The sequence below is a fragment of the Ylistrum balloti genome, unplaced genomic scaffold (genome assembly GCF_031769215.1).
Source record: "Ylistrum balloti isolate Yb309-2 unplaced genomic scaffold, AGI_CSIRO_Ybal_v1 Utg369920, whole genome shotgun sequence".
Classification (NCBI taxonomy): domain Eukaryota; kingdom Metazoa; phylum Mollusca; class Bivalvia; order Pectinida; family Pectinidae; genus Ylistrum; species Ylistrum balloti.
In genome coordinates, this window is record NW_026782038.1 from 406,344 (window position 1) to 430,533 (window position 24,190).

General features: G+C 33.7%; 2 protein-coding genes and 1 pseudogene across 2 annotated transcripts; all 3 read right to left on the minus strand.

The window, feature by feature from the left end:
• Positions 1–3,300: 3,300 nt before the first annotated feature.
• Positions 3,301–4,418, minus strand: LOC132546919 (uncharacterized; annotated as a pseudogene).
• A 4,062-nt stretch (positions 4,419–8,480) lies between these two features.
• On the minus strand, positions 8,481–13,182 carry LOC132546888 (ragulator complex protein LAMTOR3-B-like). The gene is made up of 6 exons (XM_060210615.1): positions 13,161–13,182; positions 12,711–12,745; positions 12,228–12,286; positions 11,788–11,921; positions 11,205–11,268; positions 8,481–9,983 (listed from the first exon to the last, which is right to left on the minus strand). Exons 1-6 carry the CDS (start codon positions 13,167–13,169, stop codon positions 9,910–9,912), a joined length of 375 nt encoding a protein of 124 aa, XP_060066598.1. The 5' UTR covers positions 13,170–13,182; the 3' UTR covers positions 8,481–9,909.
• A 6,143-nt stretch (positions 13,183–19,325) lies between these two features.
• On the minus strand, positions 19,326–23,994 carry LOC132546899 (soluble calcium-activated nucleotidase 1-like). The gene is made up of 3 exons (XM_060210626.1): positions 23,373–23,994; positions 21,858–22,061; positions 19,326–20,758 (listed from the first exon to the last, which is right to left on the minus strand). Exons 1-3 carry the CDS (start codon positions 23,959–23,961, stop codon positions 20,388–20,390), a joined length of 1,164 nt encoding a protein of 387 aa, XP_060066609.1. The 5' UTR covers positions 23,962–23,994; the 3' UTR covers positions 19,326–20,387.
• Between the last annotated feature and the right edge of the window lie 196 nt (positions 23,995–24,190).

A 24,190-nucleotide genomic window follows, 5' to 3' on the forward strand; every position in this document is an offset into this window, starting at 1 on the left:
CTGCTCCCCTCACATCATCCCTAACCTGTACTCCTCACTGCTCCCCTCACATCATCCCTAACCTGTACTCCTCACTGCTCCCCTCACATCATCCCTAACCTGTACTCCTCACTGCTCCCCTCACATCATCCCTAACCTATACTCCTCACTGCTCCCCTCACACCATCCCTAACCTTTACTCCTCACTGCTCCCCTCATACCATCCCTAACCTTTACTCCTCACTGCTCCCCTCACACCATCCCTAACCTTTACTCCTCACTGCTCTCCTCACACCATCCCTAACCTTTACTCCTCACTGCTCCCCTCACACCATCCCTAACCTTTACTCCTCACTGCTCTCCTCACACCATCCCTAACCTTTACTCCTCACTGCTCCCCTCACATCATCCCTAACCTATACTCCTCACTGCTCCCCTCACACCATCCCTAACCTTTACTCCTCACTGCTCCCCTCACACCATCCCTAACCTTTACTCCTCACTGCTCCCCTCACACCATCCCTAACCTTTACTCCTCACTGCTCCCCTCACACCATCCCTAACCTTTACTCCTCACTGCTCCCCTCACATCATCCCTAACCTATACTCCTCACTGCTCCCCTCACACCATCCCTAACCTTTACTCCTCACTGCTCCCCTCACATCATCCCTAACCTGTACTCCTCACTGCTCCCCTCACACCATCCCTAACCTATACCCCCTACATGATGATAATGTTTCCCCTCCCTTCCATCCTTAACCAACCCTTATCCCCTTTCCTCATACTAAAATTTTTAGAAGCAAATTTAGCATAATATAAATTTAATTAAACAAAGATGATAGATGCCCATTGGTCAAGTGCATAGGTCCTAATCTTCTCCTAGACTAATAATGGTGCATGAAGATGGAATTACTTTTCTTTGGAGGTTAAAGTTACCATTGATTTTTTCCAGAGAGTGAATGTAAATTTCAGTTAAAAAAGTGTTGTATATGCTAGAGCAGCTTAGGAGATTAACTAGAATGTTCTATCTGTCTGATATCTTAGTCCCGGGGTCTGATTTCAGTGTTATGTATTTAATTACTATACTTCTTCATTTTTACATCGCTGTATAAAAGTGTACATTGTTACTCAGTATGTGTGGATGTAGTAGCTTTAATCCCACCTGTGAAATTTGCTTCCTTGTGAAAAACACCTTTGGGGACCAAATGCTTCTCTTCCCATACATCTCAAATTATGAAGTGAATGTGTGAAAGTTGGGAAAGAAAGAATATCATTTTTGCTGATTGAAAGAGCTGTACTGCTAATTTGTGGATGAAGGATTTTATGCCTTCTACATTTTTCTGTATCAGTGACAATTTACCATTTAACTGATATAAATTCATTCAAATTTTCTTTTATATCATCCTTAATAATGCAATCAAACAATGGTAATCAAATTAAACTGTTTATTCTTAACAAGGGATTGTTTTCTTATCTATATAAATACAGTACACATTCTGAAAATGTTCACAAGAGGCATAATTCATCTCTACCAGAAGTTATCATTTCTTACACTCAATAACATGTTATATAAGATATAATTTATTTTACAACAATAACACGCTATATTAGTAAATGTTAATCATGCTTCATTGGACTGGATGGAAGTATGCAATAATATTCTTACATGGAGAAGAACCCATAGTAACTAGGGATGACCTACAAAGTCACACAGATTACCTTATACTTTTTCTTGCCCAATAACACGTTTAAATGCAGGTCACCATAATGACGGGCAAGTGTTAACACCACTGTGCCACCTAATCAAACATATTTTATTTTACAACAATTGTGAAATAAGTTTTTCCAATTTATTAACAATTACTCTTGTTACCCCGGATGGAAGTACATATGAGATCTTTTTGTGGGAGGCAACTGGAGACCCGGGAATAACCAGGTGACCCCCATACCTATTCATGATCATTCTATGAATCAAACCCTGATGCCTAGGTGAAAAGTGAGTGTTACCACTGTGCCACCTGACAACCCATATGTGATCAATTGCCTACCTCTGTATATAATAGTGAGTGAAAGGTAGGAAAACTCTGGGAAGATGTGATTTGTATAAAAACATGAGATAACATACGATACAAGCTGATGAATCATTATATTGGTTAAAATGAGGGAATTACACTGAAAATAACGATATATTGGTACATGTTTGTAATCCATGCTGACACTATCCTCAATGTGATTACTACTCTGTAATCAATAATACTACTACTCCAGTCTCAGATGTCTAATAACCTATCAAAACACAGCCTGTATATAAATATATACTTAACATGCTTTGTATATCATTGAGTGTTTGAAGAATCAGAAAAGCATATAAATTGAGTAATATATTGAGCTTTTATAACAACCCTGTTATACGGTATCATTGGTTTCATCAGTCCATCCAATGTAACCAGTTTTTAGATATTATAAAATATTCAATATAGATACATTATAGCTATACCCTCTATAAGTACTTAAATATAGATACACCATAATTCTCTTCTCTATCAGGGCCTCAATCATAGACACACCACAGCTGTAATTTCTTAACAATCAGACATCCACAGCTATGCTGTTGATGAGGACCTTAAACATATATACACCACAGCTTTCCTCTCTATCACGAACTCATTAATTATCTTTGCCACGGATGTGTAGCCAAAGAAACTTTCGAGTTTTCAGAGGCCCGAGTGGCTCTGCTGTTGTCTTCTACGATCTTGTATCAAATTTCCAGTAGAGAGTGCACCCTCCAGTTTGTATGACCACCCTATACTTTGTCATACTTGACCACTATAAAGTCGCGGAGTGCAGCATCACGCCCTGTGATATCACCAAGTTCGTGATAACATAGAAACTTTAGAAACATTAGGTACGGTAAGGGTGGGATACTGATATGACCATTGCACTTTGCTAATTCTGTATGGAGGTGGGGAAGACACATCCATTGTTCTTTCTTTGGAAATATCAAAATGTCCATAAATTCTTTATGGCATCTTGACAGTAAAGTGTACCCATGTCCTGAGTATTTCTTCTCGTACCTTTCTATTTCTTCCGGTGATCTGTGCAAAACATTCCATTTTAAACCGGATGCAAGAGTCCTGACTTGTCTGCAGATCTCCAATGATTTCCTGAAGTTTCCCATCAAGAAGTGGAAGGTAGCCAAATACAATACGTTTGTTCTAAACGATGTCCGGGGAATGAACCAGCGTTTACCTTTTCTCAGATTGTTGTACCTGAGTTTGTTGCTCTGACCTGGTACCTCAGTTGCTCAGTCAATGGTCCTGCTAAGTGATAGTGTACCTGACGTAGCAATACGTAACGACCTCCTCACATTCCGTTTTTGATTTCGAAAGTAAATGAAGACTTTTCGTCATCATTTTCATCGGATTACCATGAATCGTAGGAGTTTTGCGGCATTTGTTTAAGACTGTTACATCAATAATACAATCAACTTCTTTTGAAACTTGAGGAAATTGAAGTTCGGCTTTTGTCCTGGCAGTAAACGATCTGCCAAAATTAGGAGAGATGAGTTTTCCGAGCGACAGACACATCCATTTCATCCCATGATAGTTGTTTAAAATATCGTTGGTGTTCCCCGTGAACTTTCCTTTGGAACATGTTGTTGGTAGGAATGAAATAATTTGGACAGTAGCCTACCCATACCCAGTGGATCAACATGTTAAAGCAAAACCAAAAACAGTAGAACAGGTTCTCTTGCCAAAACATCGGATGGGAATTTTCGGCCGCGAAAAATATGAGTGTTTTCATGAAATAAGAGCACAGTATATCTTTATCGCCAATTGTTTCTTGAACAATAACTTGGATTTGCTTTAAGAAGTATTTCAACAGGACGTAAACCTGGAATTGGATGTGACTCAGAGAGTGGACTAAACATCGCTCTGCTGATACAAATGTTATCCGCCATTCCAATAGTGTGTTGTTGGAACATTTATCTCCTACGGGGACAAGGTGATAACCATTTTGTTTAATTTTTCCTATCAAATTTGCACTTGGCCATCCATTAAGCCGCGGACGTGTTGCCCATTCTTCTGCCTCTCTTGGCCAGCTGCTACACGAGAAACAAATTACAACGTCTATACCTAAAAGCATATCCACGCTGTTGCTCGGGCCGTTGCATTCGTTAGCTAGGCCTGATCTTCTAAGTAAGTCGCCGCTTTCTTCCCAGAAGATATCACTTGAGACGAATAATTGCTGTCCATAAAGCTAAGCGACCTTTACACCCTAACTGACGTAACTTTAGATTCACGAAGCCTGATCGACAGTCAGTCGCCTCCGTTATGTTCAGAATGGTGTTGTGGCTGTTTATCGGGACAGGCTGATCTGGGTACAATACAGTAACAAGTTGATCTATAAACATTAAATCTATATCAGAATGTACCATATCGACACATGACAATCGTCATAATTTATCAACCATTCATACATCAACAAAGTTTTCCTTTTGAGATCCACTACTTCCTGTGTAAGGTGAAATTTTCTGTCCAGAACTCTGGATAAAAGCACCGACTTCATTTCATTTTTATCGTCATCGAGTTTACCTTCAACCATACGAAACCTGCAACGAGATGACCATTATTAACACAAGAAATACTGTTAGCAAGCACATACACTATCTATTTTCTTTACAGAAAGCGTTTCTGGCGTTTTCATTATTAGCAGTTCAAGACCTGTGTTTTCCAGCGGAAGAAGATTTAGTGACAGGAGTCACGGATGGGATAGGTGATCGTTTCACCGTTCTGAACATTTGGTACCTTCTTCAGCTTTGTGAATGCTTTTTACAGAACTAGATCCCTGTCCAAACCTTCGTTAGATTTAATCGGTGGACACTGAAAAAATCTAATATCGATTTTAAAAAATGAGAATATTAAAAAAATTTTCACAACTGTGTAGGTTTGTTTAGCTAGTCCAGATAGATTTTTAGTATAAGATTTGCTTGTAAAGTCATTGAAGTATTTTACAATTTAATGTGTTTTTGCCAGAACAGTAACGAGAGGATTGGGTATAAAATCAATTGAAAGAGAAAAGAAAAAATGAATAGCCTCACACATAGAATTAGTAAATAACGAGGATTCAACACAACAAAGAAAAAGATACGGACATATGAAAAGACACGAATTCGATGTTATTTTAAAGATCGTTGCATAGGTGTCGGCCATCTTGGATTTCTATAGCAACGGAAATCCAAGATGGCGTACTTAGCAACCCCTTAAACCTACACACCTGAGTATTACCTTATCATCATAGCGGAGTGTGGAATCCCAACGCCTACAGGTATTTTTTCACAAGGTACAGGTTTCCTAAAAACCTAACACTGAAATGCCTAAACATTACCAACACGTGACACTAAGAAAATTATATTGGTTACAGACTTGATGTCTTGTGCGATGTAAAATAAATTGGCTAAATTACAAAAATATACGGATTCGAAGAAAATTGGCAGTTTACTTCTTCTATATGTCGCCGAGCTTTGATCCTGTTACTTTTAAACCACAATATTCATATCATTCTCTTCGCATTGTTATTCATGGCCTAAACAAAAAGTTGAAGATTTTAGAGAAAAGTGTTGATCTTGACAATGTGATCTTACAACCTAGCGAAGAAAATGTTTGCTTTACTTCCTGAAACTTTCAAATGTATATGCCTATGCAAAAAGAAAAAGAAAGTATTGGTTTTCAAGTAAATTATTTAAAATGACATGTGTTCACTGTGTTTGCCAGTGCCGTAAACCCTAGAGAATGAGGAACTCAAATTTTGTGCCTTTGACTACTGATGCCAGAGACCACGTTTGATTTGAATCGGATCAGCGGTTCTTTAGAAGCTGAAAATGTGAAAGTTAACGGACAATGCATAACGATCAAGAGGTTCTATCAACAACATGGTGTTGTATCCAGACTATGATGAAGTGGTTAGACATCAAAAGTAGACTCATTACACTTTCTCCGTGTTATAGGAAAACTTAACAAAAAACACATTTTCCACAATGTCATTCATAAGTAAGGAATATTTGATGCATATTCAACATATTCAGTTACATGTCCAGAATTTCAATTTTATTCTTGTAACTCTTCACACTTCTCTGTTTTGATTGATATTTTAACTCTTTATTTTGTAAAACATTAACATTCACATCAATCACGATTAAAATATTTTTCTGTCGTTTTGTGTCCTCGGTACTTACAGTACTTTGATTAAATTACAGGTCGTATTCAAATCAACTTAACCACGTCACTTTATTCTAAAAACAAGACATTTCCAGACAGGGATCTATTTCCAGACGATGTAAAAATAATGTAAGTACGTAATTAATTTCCAGCGAAACCTCATCTTTCACTCTCTTAGCCTCAGTACCATTCTATTTCATCACGACTGTTTTAAAGATTTGCATACGAAACCACTATAAGAATGTGAAAAAATGAACAGAAAGCTTACTCGTTCATTTTGTGATAATCAGTACTCTCCGGCCAAGCTTCTTGCGACTGATCTGTCAAATGTTTCTTCGGCCGTTGACCTCATATTGTTAGTGTGTTTCACGTCTGTTAATACTTCAATTTACCGGTTCTGTTGGTTTGTTTCGCTTCTGTTAATACTTCAATTTACCAGTCCTGTTGGCGTGTTTCACGTCTGTTAATACTTCAATTTACCGGTCATGTTGGTGTGTTTCACGTCTGTTAATACTTCAATTTACCAGTCCTGTTGGCGTGTTTTACGTCTGTTAATACTTCAATTTACCGGTCATGTTGGTGTGTTTCACGTCTGTTAATACTTCAATTTATCAGTCCTGTTGATGTGTTTCACGTCTGTTAATACTTCAATTTATCAGTCCTGTTGATGTGTTTCACGTCTGTTAATACTTCAATTTACCGGTCATGTTGGCGTGTTTTACGTCTGTTAATACTTCAATTTACCAGTCCTGTTGGTGTGTTTCACGTCTGTTAATATACTTCAATTTATCAGTCCTGTTGATGTGTTTTACGTCTGTTAATACTTAAATTTACCGGTCATGTTGGCGTGTTTCACGTCTGTTAATACTTCAATTTATCAGTCCTGTTGATGTGTTTCACGTCTGTTAATACTTCAATTTACCGGTCATGTTGGCGTGTTTTACGTCTGTTAATACTTCAATTTACCAGTCCTGTTGGCGTGTTTCACGTCTGTTAATACTTCAATTTACCAGTCTTGTTGGCGTGTTTTACGTCTGTTAATACTTCAATTTACCGGTCATGTTGGCGTGTTTCACGTCTGTTAATACTTCAATTTATCAGTCCTGTTGATGTGTTTCACGTCTGTTAATACTTCAATTTATCAGTCCTGTTGATGTGTTTCACGTCTGTTAATACTTCAATTTACCAGTCCTGTTGGCGTGTTCTAGGTCTGTTAATACTTCAATTTACCGGTCATGTTGGCGTGTTTCACGTCTGTTAATACTTCAATTTACCGGTCATGTTGGTGTGTTTCACGTCTGTTAATACTTCAATTTATCAGTCCTGTTGATGTGTTTTACGTCTGTTAATACTTCAATTTACCAGTCCTGTTGATGTGTTTCACGTCTGTTAATACTTCAATTTACCGTTCCTGTTGGTGTGTTTCACGTCTGTTAATACTTCAATTTACCGTTCCTGTTGGTGTGTTTCACGTCTGTTAATACTTCAATTTACCGGTGCGAAAACCAGCGTTTTCATACTGAATATTAAAACAATGTCCCTTCACTATCAGTCCTGTATATCTGACTGAAGTTACTTAACCGGTGACTGTACAGTATATTAAGTATACAACCTAGTGCTTTTAGCCATGATCGGTAAACATTAATTTAGTCACGCCAACTGGATCGGGGCGTTTTATATTTAGATAGGTAGATAATGTCATACAGAGTTATGACTAACCGACATCCCCGTGTCATAATGTCATACAGAGTTCTGACTAACCCACATCCCAATGTCATAAGGTCATACAGAGTTCTGACAAACCCACATCCCCATGTCATAAGGTCATACAGAGTTCTGACTAACCCACATCCCAATGTCATAAGGTCTTACAGAGTTCTGACTAACCCACATCCCCATGTCATAAGGTCATACAGAGTTCTGACTAACCGACATCCCCATGTCATAAGGTCTTACAGAGTTCTGACTAACCCACATCCCCATGTCATAAGGTCATACAGAGTTCTGTCTAACCCACATCCCAATGTCATAAGGTCATACAGAGTTCTGACAAACCCACATCCCCATGTCATAAGGTCATACAGAGTTCTGACTAACAAACACCTCTGTATCATGATGTACAGTATTACAGAATAATGATTAATACACATCAACATGGCTTAACCATTTCCGAAGCAGCAGCCTCAATAATATTCTTGAGTTATAAGGAATAAGTCATTACACATGTGTAATTACATAAAAGGTGGTCTTAGTTAATCAAAAGTCATCATAGTCATGTTAAGTTAAGTATCCACACTTTATATCCATTTCATCACAAAGGTTTCAAATTATTACAACTGAACAACATTATGTGTGAGAAAATCAGAGTGATTCTGAAGAGAAAGCCAGTCAAAGTGTTTACTGCCTTTAGCTCAGCTTCAGTGCCGAAACTATTTCCATATCCAGAGAAGAACCATAAGTTGAGGAATAATTAGTTTGACAGCTGGTGTGTGTAAAATCTTCACATTTATTAATGTAAATCTTTTTATTATTCTATTGCTTCATCAACATTATATACAGCAACAGGCTTTTCCATAACATAAATGCAGGTATCCATTTTCTACCACATACTAAAATACTTTCTTTCACACGAAGTAATCTTTTGCATTAAATACATGTTTTGCACTAGGTATAATAGATAATTTGTATACAAATCAAAGAAACAGAAATGTCTGAATCATGTATGAAAATTCGACTCCAAGTTTTTATTTTTCATTATTCTTTCTCAATATATTTTGCACAAGGAACATACATATGCAAAAGCTTGTTTTGTTAACTTAGGTTTGTTGATAACATCTTTTGTATTTGGTACAACCTACACATTTCGATACATAAATAAGATCTGTCAACTGTTTTAGTTCATTGTAAGAACTTAATCATTATAATTGAGGATCATTCCTCATCCTATGTGAGATCTCTATGTAATTCTGGATATATTAAAAAGAAGTCTTTGTCAGAAAATGATAACTGACAGACACTCAACAGAAAAGGTGCAAGAAAAGGATCTTGTGTATCTGATCTGATAGATTATTTCATAAAATCTTGTAGCTGTTTTTAGACATCGCACAATATCCCTGATCTCTCTTTCTCTGATACCACTCACACACCATCCTTTAATATTATATCAATCTTGCACAAAGCTTTATTTAACTGAAGTGAAATGATGAAATTCATACAAGACATTTGATATTTTTCATCTTAAGTTAACTTTCAGGAGTTTGGGAAATCTGAAATGTTACAAATTCAAAACATATCAGCTTAACTAAAACCAAAATAACAAAATTAATAGATGAACAATTCTTTGTATATTGTGTGTTGTATACAATCCTCTTGTAACATTAATACCACAAATTCATCCAGAATATTTGTTACTTCATTGGCACTTCACTTTCATAAATATTCCACTCAATTTCATAACTATCATTGCAGAAACTCTCACTCATTACAGGATCAATACACAAATATGAACATGCTTTCCTTTCACACCAGTTTTTTGGGTTTTTTTTTTTTTTGGTTTCTTTTTCTGTGTGCAAAATAACATGTTCAATTTTTGTGTAATCACTTAAATGTCAAAAACAAAGTCCAGGCTCTCTCTCCAGCATGGCAGGTTTCTCAATATTTCTTTTCCAGAATAACTTAGGATACACTATATCTTGTACTTGACATTTCCCTTTATGACGTGATGACAACCGATGAAATGTCATTTAAAATGTCTTTCATATCTTCTTTTAAACTCAACAGCAACCCTGCAAACACATCAAACTAGTATTGATAAAATATAAATTACAAGAACTTTTATGATAATTACTATCAGTTCCAATCCAAATTCTACAGATAAAAAAAATACTTAAGAAGAGAAAATCATTTAAGACTGAAACAGTTGCATGAAAAGAGAAAGTCACTAAGACCCTAAATACACACAGATATAAAGGTATCTGTGATTATGTTTCATTATTTGACACTTAAGCTTGATTTAAGTTCAGTGTACATCAGAATTGTTAGACTAGATGATACCATAGATTATGATGACTATTAGAGTGATTATATGCTATACAAACTCTACAAACCAGAAGAGTTATATAAGAACAGAAAAACACACAGAAACCTATTCTTCATCCAGTTGTAAAGGTTTCTGTATTAATATCATATGTGACAGTTACTAGGTACTCAGTCTTCTGGATGTCAGAATTATTAGATCTAAATGATAGAATAACTTAGTGAATAGTGAAGGCAGATAAGTCTTGGCAAATAACACTTATCAAAATGATATGCTATCAACCAATACAAATACACTTTACTGTTACTATATAATGCACCTTATACACTCCAGAAGTTTTGAGGTAAGTAGAACTGGTTAAAACATTACAAAACATCTGAGTAAACACCATGGCTGATATAGAGAGTGTATTGTTAATCAAAGACAATATTTATAAGGGATACTACATAAGATTAATCAGAAAATGTATTCAATGTATTGGAAACACCATTTAGTCCAAAAATATTTTCTTAGTGATATGTAATAATTCATTTTTAAGTTTATAGTGAACTCTGAATGTATATTACACTCTGATAATCACTGTATTGTAGCCCTTAGACTTGTATTGTATTGACTCATATTGTGATACAGTTTAAGATAATACCATGTAATGCTACAAATGAACATGTATTATTTTAAAAAGAAAAAAAAGAAAACTTTAATTTGCAATCTGTTGTATACAGGTCAAAGATGTATCTACAATATAAATGTAATATGTATTTATTACATTTATATCTTGAGGAATAGGTGTAAACATTTTGTGAATTTTATTTCATCAAATGCAATTAAAAGTAGACTACAGTGAAATCTGATATCATTAGCATTCAATGTATGACGATGAAAGATACTGAAAGTTTAAAACACTATCTCCAATAAGTTAGTTGTTGATAAGAAGTTCTCAAAAGCTCTAATAACTATAAGTTACTCTCACCTGTATTTGTATCACTCTCTGCAATGTATGTCACAGTCAGAGGACGACAGTTTACTTGTACCACCTAGAAAAAAGAGACAAATTTGCATATAACAGAACTTTTTTTGTAATTATTAACAGTACATTAAAAAGCTAACAGTTTGGCACTATCCAAGATTTTTGATACCCTTAATAGCTTGTCTTTATTTTGATATACTAGCTTGTTAAATTCAAGTTATTGATTTAAGGATTTCATTTCAATACCAAATGCTAACCAATGACATGTTATCACCATATCTTAAGATCAATCACCAACCCAATGAACTTTATAACAGTGAGATTGATGCTCTCACCTGTATCACTCTCTGCAATGTATGTCACAGTCAGAAGATAGCAGTTTACTTGTACCAGCTAAGTACTTATTCCTTATTTGGTTATAGATAGGAGTTGGTGGAAAATTTTAATAAATATTATCATCGAGAATATTTTCCTATCATGTGATAATGTAGTTGAACATTCCCATTTTGTCCACAGTTTCAGCCTATGTTCCACCACTCTTTGGAGCCAATATCAGTAACAATGTGAACATTGATTTTTGCAATACCTGATAGTTTTGGTACATGCAGACAACAGCATTATTCTTCTTAAACCCTATTTTGTTGGCTTGCTCTGTTCCTGCACTGAATGTACAAAGAAAGTCTTGTCGTAATGCCAATTCTGGGGCCTGCTCTGATGACACTGTTATACCAAAAAAACATATACAATTTGCAATAATAACCAAAAGTACTGTGATCTGGTACTTGGTAATGTATATTTGTGCCTATAATCACCAGTTCTAATTTTCATTTTTGCCACTGATGTTACTTGTATGACATTCTAGCAACAATAGTAATGCACTCTTAACCACAAGTTTACAGTCCTAAGGAACTGCCCCTTCCTTTATTTAAAAGGAAGCCATATAATTGACAATAGTTGCCAAGTCAACTCTATAGAATAAAGAATACAGAGACTTAAACATTTTTTCTCCAAAACAATACACCTTACCCTTGACAACTGGAACACCATCTCTGTCTGTTACTAAGATAGCATAAAGGCCTGTAACGCTACAAAAAAATAAAATTTTAAAAATAAAATACATACGAAAGTTTTTATAAATTTTTTCTAGTCCAAAGATTTCATATTTAACTTAGTCGCGGACGAGCTAAAACTAAAATCGCGGAAAGTCATAACCTTTCGGACTAAATCTTCTCATCCCATGATAACGCTATGCCTATAAAGATTATGATTTGCGAGAATTACGTAGTACTGAACAAAGACCGATTTTTGTGCTAGGTATACAGGAATTTCTTTGAATAAACACTAATTCATTTTGAACATTTTAAAACAATAGAAGTCAACTGTGTTATCCAACAGTCAAAATTAATCTCCAGGAGAAAATTTATATAATATAGACATACTGTTTGGATAAAATTTCTTAATTGCATATTTCAAGTTTCAGAAATACTTCTATAAAGATTTGCTACTTACGTTTTCATCAATTTGGACAGGTGTGTTTTTATTTCCTGTAAACAACAATATGACATTTGTATCATTGCACGAGAAATGATTATAGCAAACGGATGTATCACTGTACACTTTGATAGTTAGACTGTATACAATGTTAATTATATGAAATAAGACTCAGGAATTGGTCGATATCCTAATATGAACATATCGTTGCCATAATAGCGAGCGCTTTATATATATCCATATCATGGAAGCAGCGTTACACCAGTTTACAGGGTTTAGTGTCATGTGACATTTCAGCGAGACCTTGCCACTATGTTAACGATTTCTACACAGTATTTCCAATTGTCAACAACTCAAAAATACTACACGTCTCTTCAAATCATAAGTGTAAAACTAGCCCGTCGGTAGACGATGGGAATTAAATATATTTGAAACAAATCATTATAGGAAAAAATCGCAGACACTCACTTCCGCCATTCTTACTGAGGACGTTCTTTGGTTTCCTTTACAAAAGAGTTAGGTAGCTTTCTGACTTCATGATGAGTTCTCCCCCCTTACTTGCAGAACTAGTGTCAAAACTTCAGATGATATATCTAATACGATTTTTCTTTCATTTGTAAGTGACCTCTCAGATTTTCAACCTAATCACCAATTAATGATCATCACATTTCTGCCAACGTTGTCAGAAAAGAAAATGGCAATCACAATATAGAAGACCCTTTATTTTTTGGTTTTTCCGCATTCTTTTTGTCACTAGACAAACAATGTAATAAATATAAACTTTATATATTTTACAACAATTGCGAAACAAGTTATTTCAACTTATACTAATCACCTGTTGGCTCGGATCTAAGCGCACGAGGGGTCTTATTGTGGGAAGAAACCAGAGCACCCGGGGTCGGGCAGGTGACATCTTACCTTTTCAGGTCCGTTCCAGGAATCGACCACCCAATGTAATAGGGTCATATTTTGTATAATGGTAGTGATTCCTGTAGTATCTTTATTTGGTATTGTAATATATATTTATGTACTGTTTATGCACGTGTGTATTATTTATCATCGCGAACATCGTTAGTGTCACCAGAGACGTATGTGTCACGTTTTACCTGCGCGCGTAACGTTTATACGTATTGGCGAGCGCGTCCCTTTGTGTAGCGTATAGGTATGTACATATGTACGTGAGTAGTGTTCACTGACCGACTGGACACAAGACATTTGGCGGACTTTGACGAAGGTGTTTGATTGGTTGAAACAGAGACGTATATATCACTTATAACACATGTGTTATATATGTCTCTGGTTGAAATTATCTCCTGGATATACGTCTTTGTTTTTTACTTTATCGGGATACATTAGAATCATGGCTTGCGGGTGAAACGGATGTTCAAATGTCAGGTTCCTCGGGTTTTGTCTTTTTTTGAAGTTGTGAGAGTATTTGATTATGTTCTATTGTATATTCCAGAATGTCTATTTTACATCGATTAAACATGGAAGGAACCCAACGGTTTTGGTTTTTTTTTTTTGGCACAACACCACCCGCTACATATGATTGACAGAAAACTAGGAGACAACCTTTCAATTAATGTATAACAACACATTTAATAAAGAGATTTTTTCAACTTTTTAAAATAGTTGGAAATTATTTAAACATCTTTTGCATGCATCTGCCATGAATATCTCGGAGACATAAATATATAATATATATTGTGCTGTTGTATTATATATCTATCTATATATAAAAGACCATACTAACAAAAGCTGACAAGACATTTTGGATTTTCTTCTTCATTCGTTCGGTTACCATGACAACCAAAGGAAAATCTACATTTTGGAAAATACCTTCATAATGTCATAAGAAAATACGCATCTGTGAAAAAAATACAAAACTTGACCTTTGCCACAGTGATCTTGACTTTAAATCAGTTGATTTCTTATTTAATATCAACTAACTTTTCTTCATAATGTCATAATAAAATATCCATAGATGAAAAATATACAAAATTTGACCATGACCTTTGCTGCAGTGACACCGACTTTTGGTCAACTGTTTGAGATATACCGGTATAGCAGTTTGGTTTTAAAAAAAGATCATTACATGTATATATATTTATAAACTACATAACAATCATAATAATTGTAGAGAGATAAAATTTGTGTAAATACAAAATTTCCTTTTATTTCTGACATGATTGTCATGGTTACCTACTGGAAAAATGCTAAAAATGCAAAAATACTGCCAATTCCAACCAAACACTACAATATTAGAGAAGAAATTTATTTCTGAACACCTATCATAAAATCAACAATACTGTCATGGTAACAAACTAGTTATATTTCAGCAAATTCCATCTTAAGAAATCCTTCACAACATGACCACATCTAAAATTTGACTTTCTGTAAAGCTATTTTTGGTGCGTAGTCACAGATTTCAGTCTGCCCAAATAGTAATCTCCAACACAAAGCTAAAATATTATTCTGAAAAAATGAAACCCCATATTGTCCGCTTCAGCATGACAAGACCAATTTTAGCAAAGATTTATTTTTAAAATGATAATTAAAACCTTTATAATGGCATAATCTAATGAACGAATTATCACCCATGGCTACATAGAGAAACAATGTACAGCTACCCTTGTTTAATTCCGGCCAATTTTGCTTCATAGTGATATAACACATAAAACCCATAGTGATATTTGGCATCCCCTTGTACCCTTGCATCAAATTTGGTAAAAATCAGATAATATCTAAATTTTGGCCAATCAGAGTCCAGGATGGTGTTGCCATAATAACTCTTTCTAAGACACCTTAGGCATCCTTCTATAGGTTTTAATTAGTTATATACCATTTGACCATGATAAAAATAATAAAATCTGTCAAATGACCGCGGAGTAATGGCCATTGATAGTAAAAGTTGATGAATATCTACCGGTACATATGGTCTTTTATATCAATATTTCCTTGGAATAGGAAAAGTTCTCTGTGTAATATTTGCATACGACAGACATCCAGACAGGGTGATTCCAGTATAACCCCTAACTTTGTTGCAGTTGTTATAATCAATATTACAATAAATATCTAAATAAGTAACAGAACAAATTTTCAAAATATAAGTTTATTTCTTCATCTGTCACAAGTACACTACATGTAGCAGTGTAACAAGAATACTCAGCACACAGACATACAACACTGAACAGATTGAAATGAAATTATCTTACTCATAATAACAAATCATACAGACTCAAAAAAGTGTATAGTCTGGAATTCATTAAGTATATAATAGCTTGTTTGATTAGCTCTCACACTTGTATGGTATAATGGTCCATATGATCAACATAATCAGTTTATACCCATATCCTGTACGTTACAAGTGTAAAGATATAAATTCAACCTAAAATTAATTTACTTTACAGTAATCTATGGCACTTTCTCGTATTTCTTAAGTAGATAAAGATTAGAAAGCTAAGATTTGATTGATCTGTGATGGTTTCTCCATACTCTTTACTTGCAGTCCTCCTTTCAGTGACTGTAATACCAATATCATTTAACTCTGTAATACATATATATACATCACTATCAGACAACAAGTCATCAACGTAAAACATACAATGATTTCATAATATATATGATATGTGATTGCAAGGCTTTTCCAGCAAACCCCGGGACTATCTTTTAAAAAGAAATAAATATATTACAGCATTACAGTACTATTGTAACTAACATATATTTAAATACTTGTATGATCTTTTAGTTCTAATAAACACTGATAGGTACCTTTGAATCTCTTTACTTTCATCAAAAAGAACCATAAAAATTACATGATTTTAATGCATTATAACCCTAACTCTCAAATATTTGTTGACGGAAGCTTAATTACTGTTACTGGAAAAGGAACTATGAAGATGAGATGTGGATTAAGGAATAAATTAATGACTATGGTATACATAGTAAAATAATTATCCAATGCATATCTTTAAACTCTGACTAAACATAATCTTAGCTACTTCCTGCTTAAAAAAGACATTTTTTTTATGTTTTATGAACAATTACAAATAAGAACTTTTGACAGTCTTGTTATTGTGCAAGTACATATTAACATACTAACCTTTAAATGATACACTGATGGATTTATTGTAGGCATGGCTTAAATGGTTTTCAACAAGGAAGATAAAAAAAAATATGATCGTTACTTTTTCCCTACAAATTTTTAAATAGGAATCATAGATGGAAAAAATTACTTTGATATTATTTGTAGTGTTTAGGAAGAATTAATTTGTAAAAAATGCTAAAAGCTGATAGTAAATTGTAACACAGAAACAGTACCATAACAAACACCTATTATAAATGACTCCTATCCATAACAACTTCAACATTATATTTAAAACTTTACCATTAAAATTTTAAGCTTGAAATTCAATAATAATTTTTTTGGTTCTGTTTCTGTTTTCTGTTTCTTACAAAAGCATCAAATTGAAGAGATCATTATACTGTCTTTGTGTCTGAATACCAGTAAAATGCAAACTTTATCATTATTGTTACATGCAAGTCTGCCAAAATGCACATCACTGTCCAAAAGCTTTCTCATGTCACATGAAAAAACACTGGTACTTATAATTATACAAAAGTCTAATACACATGTTTTATAAACAATATTGAAGTGTGATATTTTGTTCAATGCTAACAAAATTTACAGCAACATAACCATCCATAAGAAGCCTTTCAAAACTCTGCAGTCAAAATTAAAACAGAAGAGTTCAGATATAATAAAAGAATAATGATATCTTTGCAAACAAATCCGTGAAATAGTACCAATATGAAATTAGAGGTTCACTGCAATTTCTAACATGACTTTTTCCAGTTTCTCTTGACTTGCTGTTATCATGATATCAATCAAGTCTAGAAGTCAATTACTGTAGAATCAAGTATTTTTGTGGGGTTCAATTTTTGTGTTCTTTTTCCATAAATCACTATTTCAAGAACACTTGATTTTATGGATAAATATAGCTCAATAAAGCTACTTTTACTAATTCCAAAAGTTTGTGGACATATGAACTCGTGGATTAAGAGTACCCATGAAATCAACAAAAAAATACCCATGAAAATTAATGAATATAGTACATTCTCAAGCCATATAGATAAGCAAAGATATCATTTGGCTTTGCATTTGAGACAAGAGCAGTTAGGTAGATCCCAAGTTTATTTGAACTGGGTTTTTAAAATTTGTTATTGACCTTTAAAGTTGACACTGAAAGCATAATTGATAAATATCACAAAAAGTTGTAAGAACAATAAGCAGGAAAAAAAATAAAAATTAGGTTAAAAAAACAATGTAAAAGTACATGACTGGAGATGTGTATCTGACATAGTTTCATATCTCATATGGCAAAAACATTTATGACTATAGAATTATAGATGTAATGAATTAACACAAATTTCTGTATGCATATTTATCATGTGGTAACTTGTAAAATATACTACATAAAATAAGAGAAACTATTTCAAAATTGAATAGAAAGAAAATATTGACAAGGAATGCCAAAATCAGAAAAAAAATTGATATTTACTTCAAAGTAGATTTAGTGGGGTTTTATATAATGTTTTTGTACCATAAACATACAAAGAAAGGAAGTCCAATCTTTTCATGCCTGAATTGTTTCACTGACAACAGTGTTAAACTAATGAGATATCCACTGATCTGATATTTATAATTTGAAAATTGATATTGTGAAATATCAGTAGAATTATGACCTTATTCATGCAAATTTTAAATAATAATTTATTATGCTCTATTTTAAAATTGGTAAATTTGAACTTTTTATATTTTGGTTTATTGATGCTATATGTAATATTAATAAAAAGGGTCATTTAAGGATATGCCAGCTTTCAGTGGTGGAGGAAAGCAGGAGTTCCCTGAGAAAAACCACTGATCTGTGGCCAGTACCTCATGACTTCTCCCAAGTAGACATGGAACCTGTGGCCCAGAGGTAGAGGGCTAATGATTAAGACAGTCATATGCTTTAACCACTCATCATCTTGGCCTCTCAAACTTTTTAGATAATATTGTTGTCAGAAATAAAATTTTAAACCTTCATTATCAAGAAAGTTGAAGAGCTTGCCTTTCAGATAAGGAGGACAGGTGAATGGTTGTTATCAATACATAGTTTATGTACTGGTAACAAGAAGTATGATAATGAACGTTTAAAAAGACAATGTTACAAAGTTCACTATGGAGACAAAGTTTCATGTTTTTCATATATTTTCATCATCATTGCAGTGATTATCTTTTTAATATGATTTCACCAGCAGTGTTTAGTAGAGTTTGTAAAACTCTCATATTTCTGTTAAACATTACTAGTACATGTAATTTCTATCTTAACTTTAAATTCGGACCATCAGCTTTTGAGTTTTTAGAATGACCCAGACTTTGAAGCTAGGCTTACATGTACATTTTATTACCAATTTTGTTAGACAAGTTCCTCTGAATAGAATACAGCAATATCGAAAGAAATAGACATACATTCACTAATAAATATATTGTTATTAATCCTTCTGAACACAAATATGTAAGCTTCATTTTGTTGAAGGTGTGAATGAAATTTTGAATCCTTTTCCACAACATATTTTACTCAACTTACCGATTTGTCTTTGGAAAAAAGAAAAAATATATAAATTATTGTATTTGAAAGACAATTACACCCTTGTTTAACATTACCCTCCTCATTCCTTCCCTTCCCTTAATTCTTAACAGGAAAAATCTTAGGAAGGAAAATTAATACATAGAACATTGTGGCTAGCCTAATATGGGTAATAGGTTTTGTAGAAACCTGAAATAATTTTTGAGGAGGAATAGCATATAAACAGTGAAGGGATAAAATATTATTGAGTACCAGTTATTTGTTTCTATGACAACTGTAAAAAAAATCCCTGATTGCAAATGGCACTACAATAACACCAGTACAAATCTGAATCATCTTCAATATGTATTTAACACGAGAAATGAAATTCCAACATACTTCATTGGGTAATCTGTGGTTGTTATCTCATGCTGGGTAGGGAAAAACAGCTGGCATGTGCCATGAGGCTACTCATAATAGGGTAGCATCATTAATTTATGTAGCATAACCATGTCTAAAATTGATAAAGTCATCAATTTCGACACACATTACATGATGGCCTGATGATTAGGTTTCACAACAACTTACAATTGGTTATGGCTTTTTAAGTCTGTGAGAAAAAAATTAAACGTAAGTCTGTACTATGGACAGGTATATTTCAAACCTTGTGCCACTCTTACACTCAGTTAAAATACCTGTCAATAAAACAAACCCATGTAAGATTATATTACTCTACAATTAATGTTAAATTTGAGTGCCAGCTAATCTAATTCTTAAGGTGGAAATAAATTCTCTATGAGATTTTGACATTATACTTTATTTTTACCAAAATATGCATTTACAGAAATATTATCAAACTTAATCATATAATAATACTTTTCCTGGGACGATTGGGTAAGTTGTTCAAGATAATTCAAGAATTGTTTATTTCATTCACACCCTCACAAGATTGTAGACAAAAATCCAGTGACAGGATAAGATCCTCTACCCTGTTTGTATTGTACATCTTCAATATCCATAAAAATATATGTAACAATCATCTTAATAAATTTGATGCAAAACATTTATGCTCTCAGCAATTATCTCAAATGAATTCTAGTCCTTCAAATTTATAGTCTCCAATTTTTCTATCTGATAGAATTATATCTCCATTAACAGTGAATACAAGTATATAGGATGCAACTTTTCCATCTACTTCCTCTGATTTTAACGCAACAATCATCTGATCATTAGTCTCTGGAATGAATTTGAATGAAGAAAACCCTCGTAACTCATTTTTAACACCTATGTATCTTATTTCAATATCATCAAATTTGTCATTTGCTATTATCATCATGTTTGTTGCCCTTCTTTCATCTATCTTGTCATCGTATCTCGTTTTGCTGGCTCGACGAGGAAGGAAGAACCAACGCTTGTGAATGTCACTCCATACAGAAGACTCATGGATCATATATCCTGGAAAGGAATCAAAGAAATGAAGTAAAAATACTTAATAAAAGTAATAAACAATCAATATAAACTACTCTAACTCCAGCGTTGCAGACTTACCTGATTCATCAGTTCAACCTGATATTGGTCATATCATTATCAACCTGCTTTAATCATGACAGTTCCTAGATCCACTGAACAATTTTGATCAGTATATAAAAATTCAAAAATTGATTTTTGATCTTAATATGGCCAAAAGAATCATCAAACATAATGTTGTTTAATGACCCTTTAAAACACCCTTCCACCTCAACTTTGACGGGTATTGACCAGATATTTAATGACTGGAGGTTTGTGACACCGAAATTTTAAACCAAAAAGAAAATATCTCATTGAATGAGTAACCTTTTTTAACCAACTTGTAACTTTAAACACTACACCAAGTAGTAGAGCTCAACATTTTGTTTTTAGATATGAAACATCTATCATGTTTACTTGTCTAATTAGAGACCTGAGCATATCAGTATATATACATATCCCATTTCGTGTCAACAGAGTGTAATAAATAAGTCATCAATAACTAGCATTTAGATTTATTTCAGTTTAAAATTCTGCATACACCAACATACCTGCTTGGTATGTGTTAAAGATCACATGCAAGATGTATAGCTTATTCAAACTCATAGCCTTCATAAAGACTGGCATTTTTCTTACATAGTATACATTTTAAGTATACAAGAACACAGAAAAAAAACTGACTTGAATCTGTTTTATATTTAAAATACTTTTGCAACAAGTAAACTTATTACATCATTGTTCAAAATGGCAATCTCAGATCTTGCGGTCACATTTTTCAACAATCGGATCCGAAATTGAAATAAAATTCAAAAATTAAAATTTGAAATTTTATTATCTAAAATGTTAAATTCAAAAGGCAGCCATTAAAGAAGTAGTATTACAGTGTTAACACATTATGACTGGAATCAGAACAAAAAAATGACATAAATTTCTAGATTTTTTCATTATTATGAATTATCGTATGTCATTTTATAAATCTTTTTAAAATTATTTTTCAAGATGTATAACTGCTCATTAGCAAAATTCAAACCAGGCAAAGAATAATTACCTGGTAGACTGTACCCAGTGGCTTTCCTCATGGCATTGTAATGAGTGTGCCAGTCATGATGTACAATCTGTCCAGTGGCTGATATGGACTTTACCCACTGAGGGTTTAAATTGACCACTTCCCCAGTCTGTGTTGTCCATTCTTTACCCAAACCTCCAACATACAACTTTCCATTTTTAACAGTCGCCCATTCACTTTTGAAACCTGTCAAAACCAAGAAAATTAAAGATAAGGTATTGGAAAATGTGCATTAACAATATCTAGAAGAATGAAAAAGTTCCTGTCATACAATGTACCTCATAAATTTAGTTTTTATATGTCATGGTGATATTTTTTTCAAAAGATGTTGATCTGTTTCAGATTAATGGCAATTGAAGTTACAAAATAATTTTAATTCTATCGGCAAAAAGACTACTTTAACTATTATTTTCAGCATTATGTTGCTTTTTTCACAATTCACATCAAAATACTTACAAAAAGATTACAAAATAGCATGTTAACTCAAGCAAGTAAATTTGAGCTGCAGGAAGTAATGGACTGCACAAACATAATTAAAATGCAATTTGGAACTAACATATTTATCAAGTTATAATTCCATATGCCTGGTAATAAGCCCATCCATACTTATTGCTGTGGCAGAATTACAATAATCATTGTGCTTATAACTTCCATTTCATTGTCCTGTCATGAAAAAGGCCATTTCCTGATTTTGACTCAAAAGATTATGTACATGCTTCTGGGCTTTTTACAGGATAGATTTCAGTGAATAAGAAATTTCAGATAAAAAAATCTTGCCTATCAATGCTAGATGTAACACAGATCATTACTTATTTCTAACCTTCCATTATGATTAAAACCAGGGACCTCTGGTTTACAAGTCTCAAACTTCAATGATTGAACTAAAGAGAAGATCTTTCTAGTCGAGCAGTATATTGGGGCTAGTATTTACCAGAGTTACATGTACCAGCATCAAATTTAACCGTGGTAAATACAAAATGGTACATGTTACATCACGACAGAGTGATCTGATTTTCCATATAGTTATCACATGTAACCTTGGTAAATACTAGAAGACACAAGATGTTATATCACAGATTAATTTTGTTATCCCAACACACGCACTCAGCATGGTCAATGAAGGATTCAACATCTGTCAAAACTCCAATTCTTAGACTGTTTTCTTTATTGGTTTGACTAGTCAGACCAGGAAAGTTAATTAATGAATTAACTAAGAATGGATTTGATGATCTTTTTTTGCTTCTTTATAAAACCTTTTTCGTATGCTGATTTATTGTGATTTATGCCTTAAACGTTAATTATACTTAAAATGTTAATGAACCAGTTTGCTCGCATGATGTAAAACAATGAAAGCATCCCAAGTGTTAGCATCAGTAGAAATTCTGTCTCTGATACTTATTAGCTAAAAATCTATTAGTTAAAAAAATACATACACTACCGTGGAAATGTATTATTGACCGTAAATGGTTGATTTAAGTACATTAACTTGTTTGATACCTTTCTGAGATCTGCCATCACCATCTGTAAGTATTACCCAAGGAATCGCCATATTGTCAATGATCTCGTACACAACTCCCGTCCTGTCGTCCACTGTGTAGAGTTTTCCATTAAAAACAATAAGCTCGGAAAGCTCCATCCCACGCCCTCCTAGACTTAATGAGGATTTAAGAATTTTCGGCTTCACATCGAATTTCGTAGTAACATATTTCTGATCAGTAGATATTGACAAAGTTCCATATAACATGTAGCTTAACCATGTATTTTTGTCTTTTTCACTCTTAGACTCTGTATCTAAATCCGTCACAACAGCTATTTTATAATGAATTCCGGATTCATTTTTAACAGGAGATGTAAATGGATAATCATACTCATGCAAAACTGGATATATATCAGGACAATTTCGTTGTATATATTGAGAAGGTAGTATATAAACAACTAGTATAAGAACTGCTGCCATGAATAATACTCCATATGCAACAGTGCGAGTTTTGACATGAAGGCGCGCATTGCCAACTCTGTAGGGTACTGGCCTCCGTATTGCCTTCATCCAGTCATGAACTGTCGACGGATAAGAGGTAGAACTCATTTTAGTGCTGCATTTCAACACTCTTCAAATCATTATTTACTCTGACGTGGCTCTCCATAGCTTTTCGTCTGCCCAAACATATTACACCGATCTGTGTACATTAAACACTTATATTATTTCTTGCTAAATTGCGTACAATTAAAGCGTACGGAAGACTTATTTATGGTACCATATACATTTTCAGCTGAGGAGAGGAAACAGGTGCCTGTTTACGGATCGACTTGAGAAA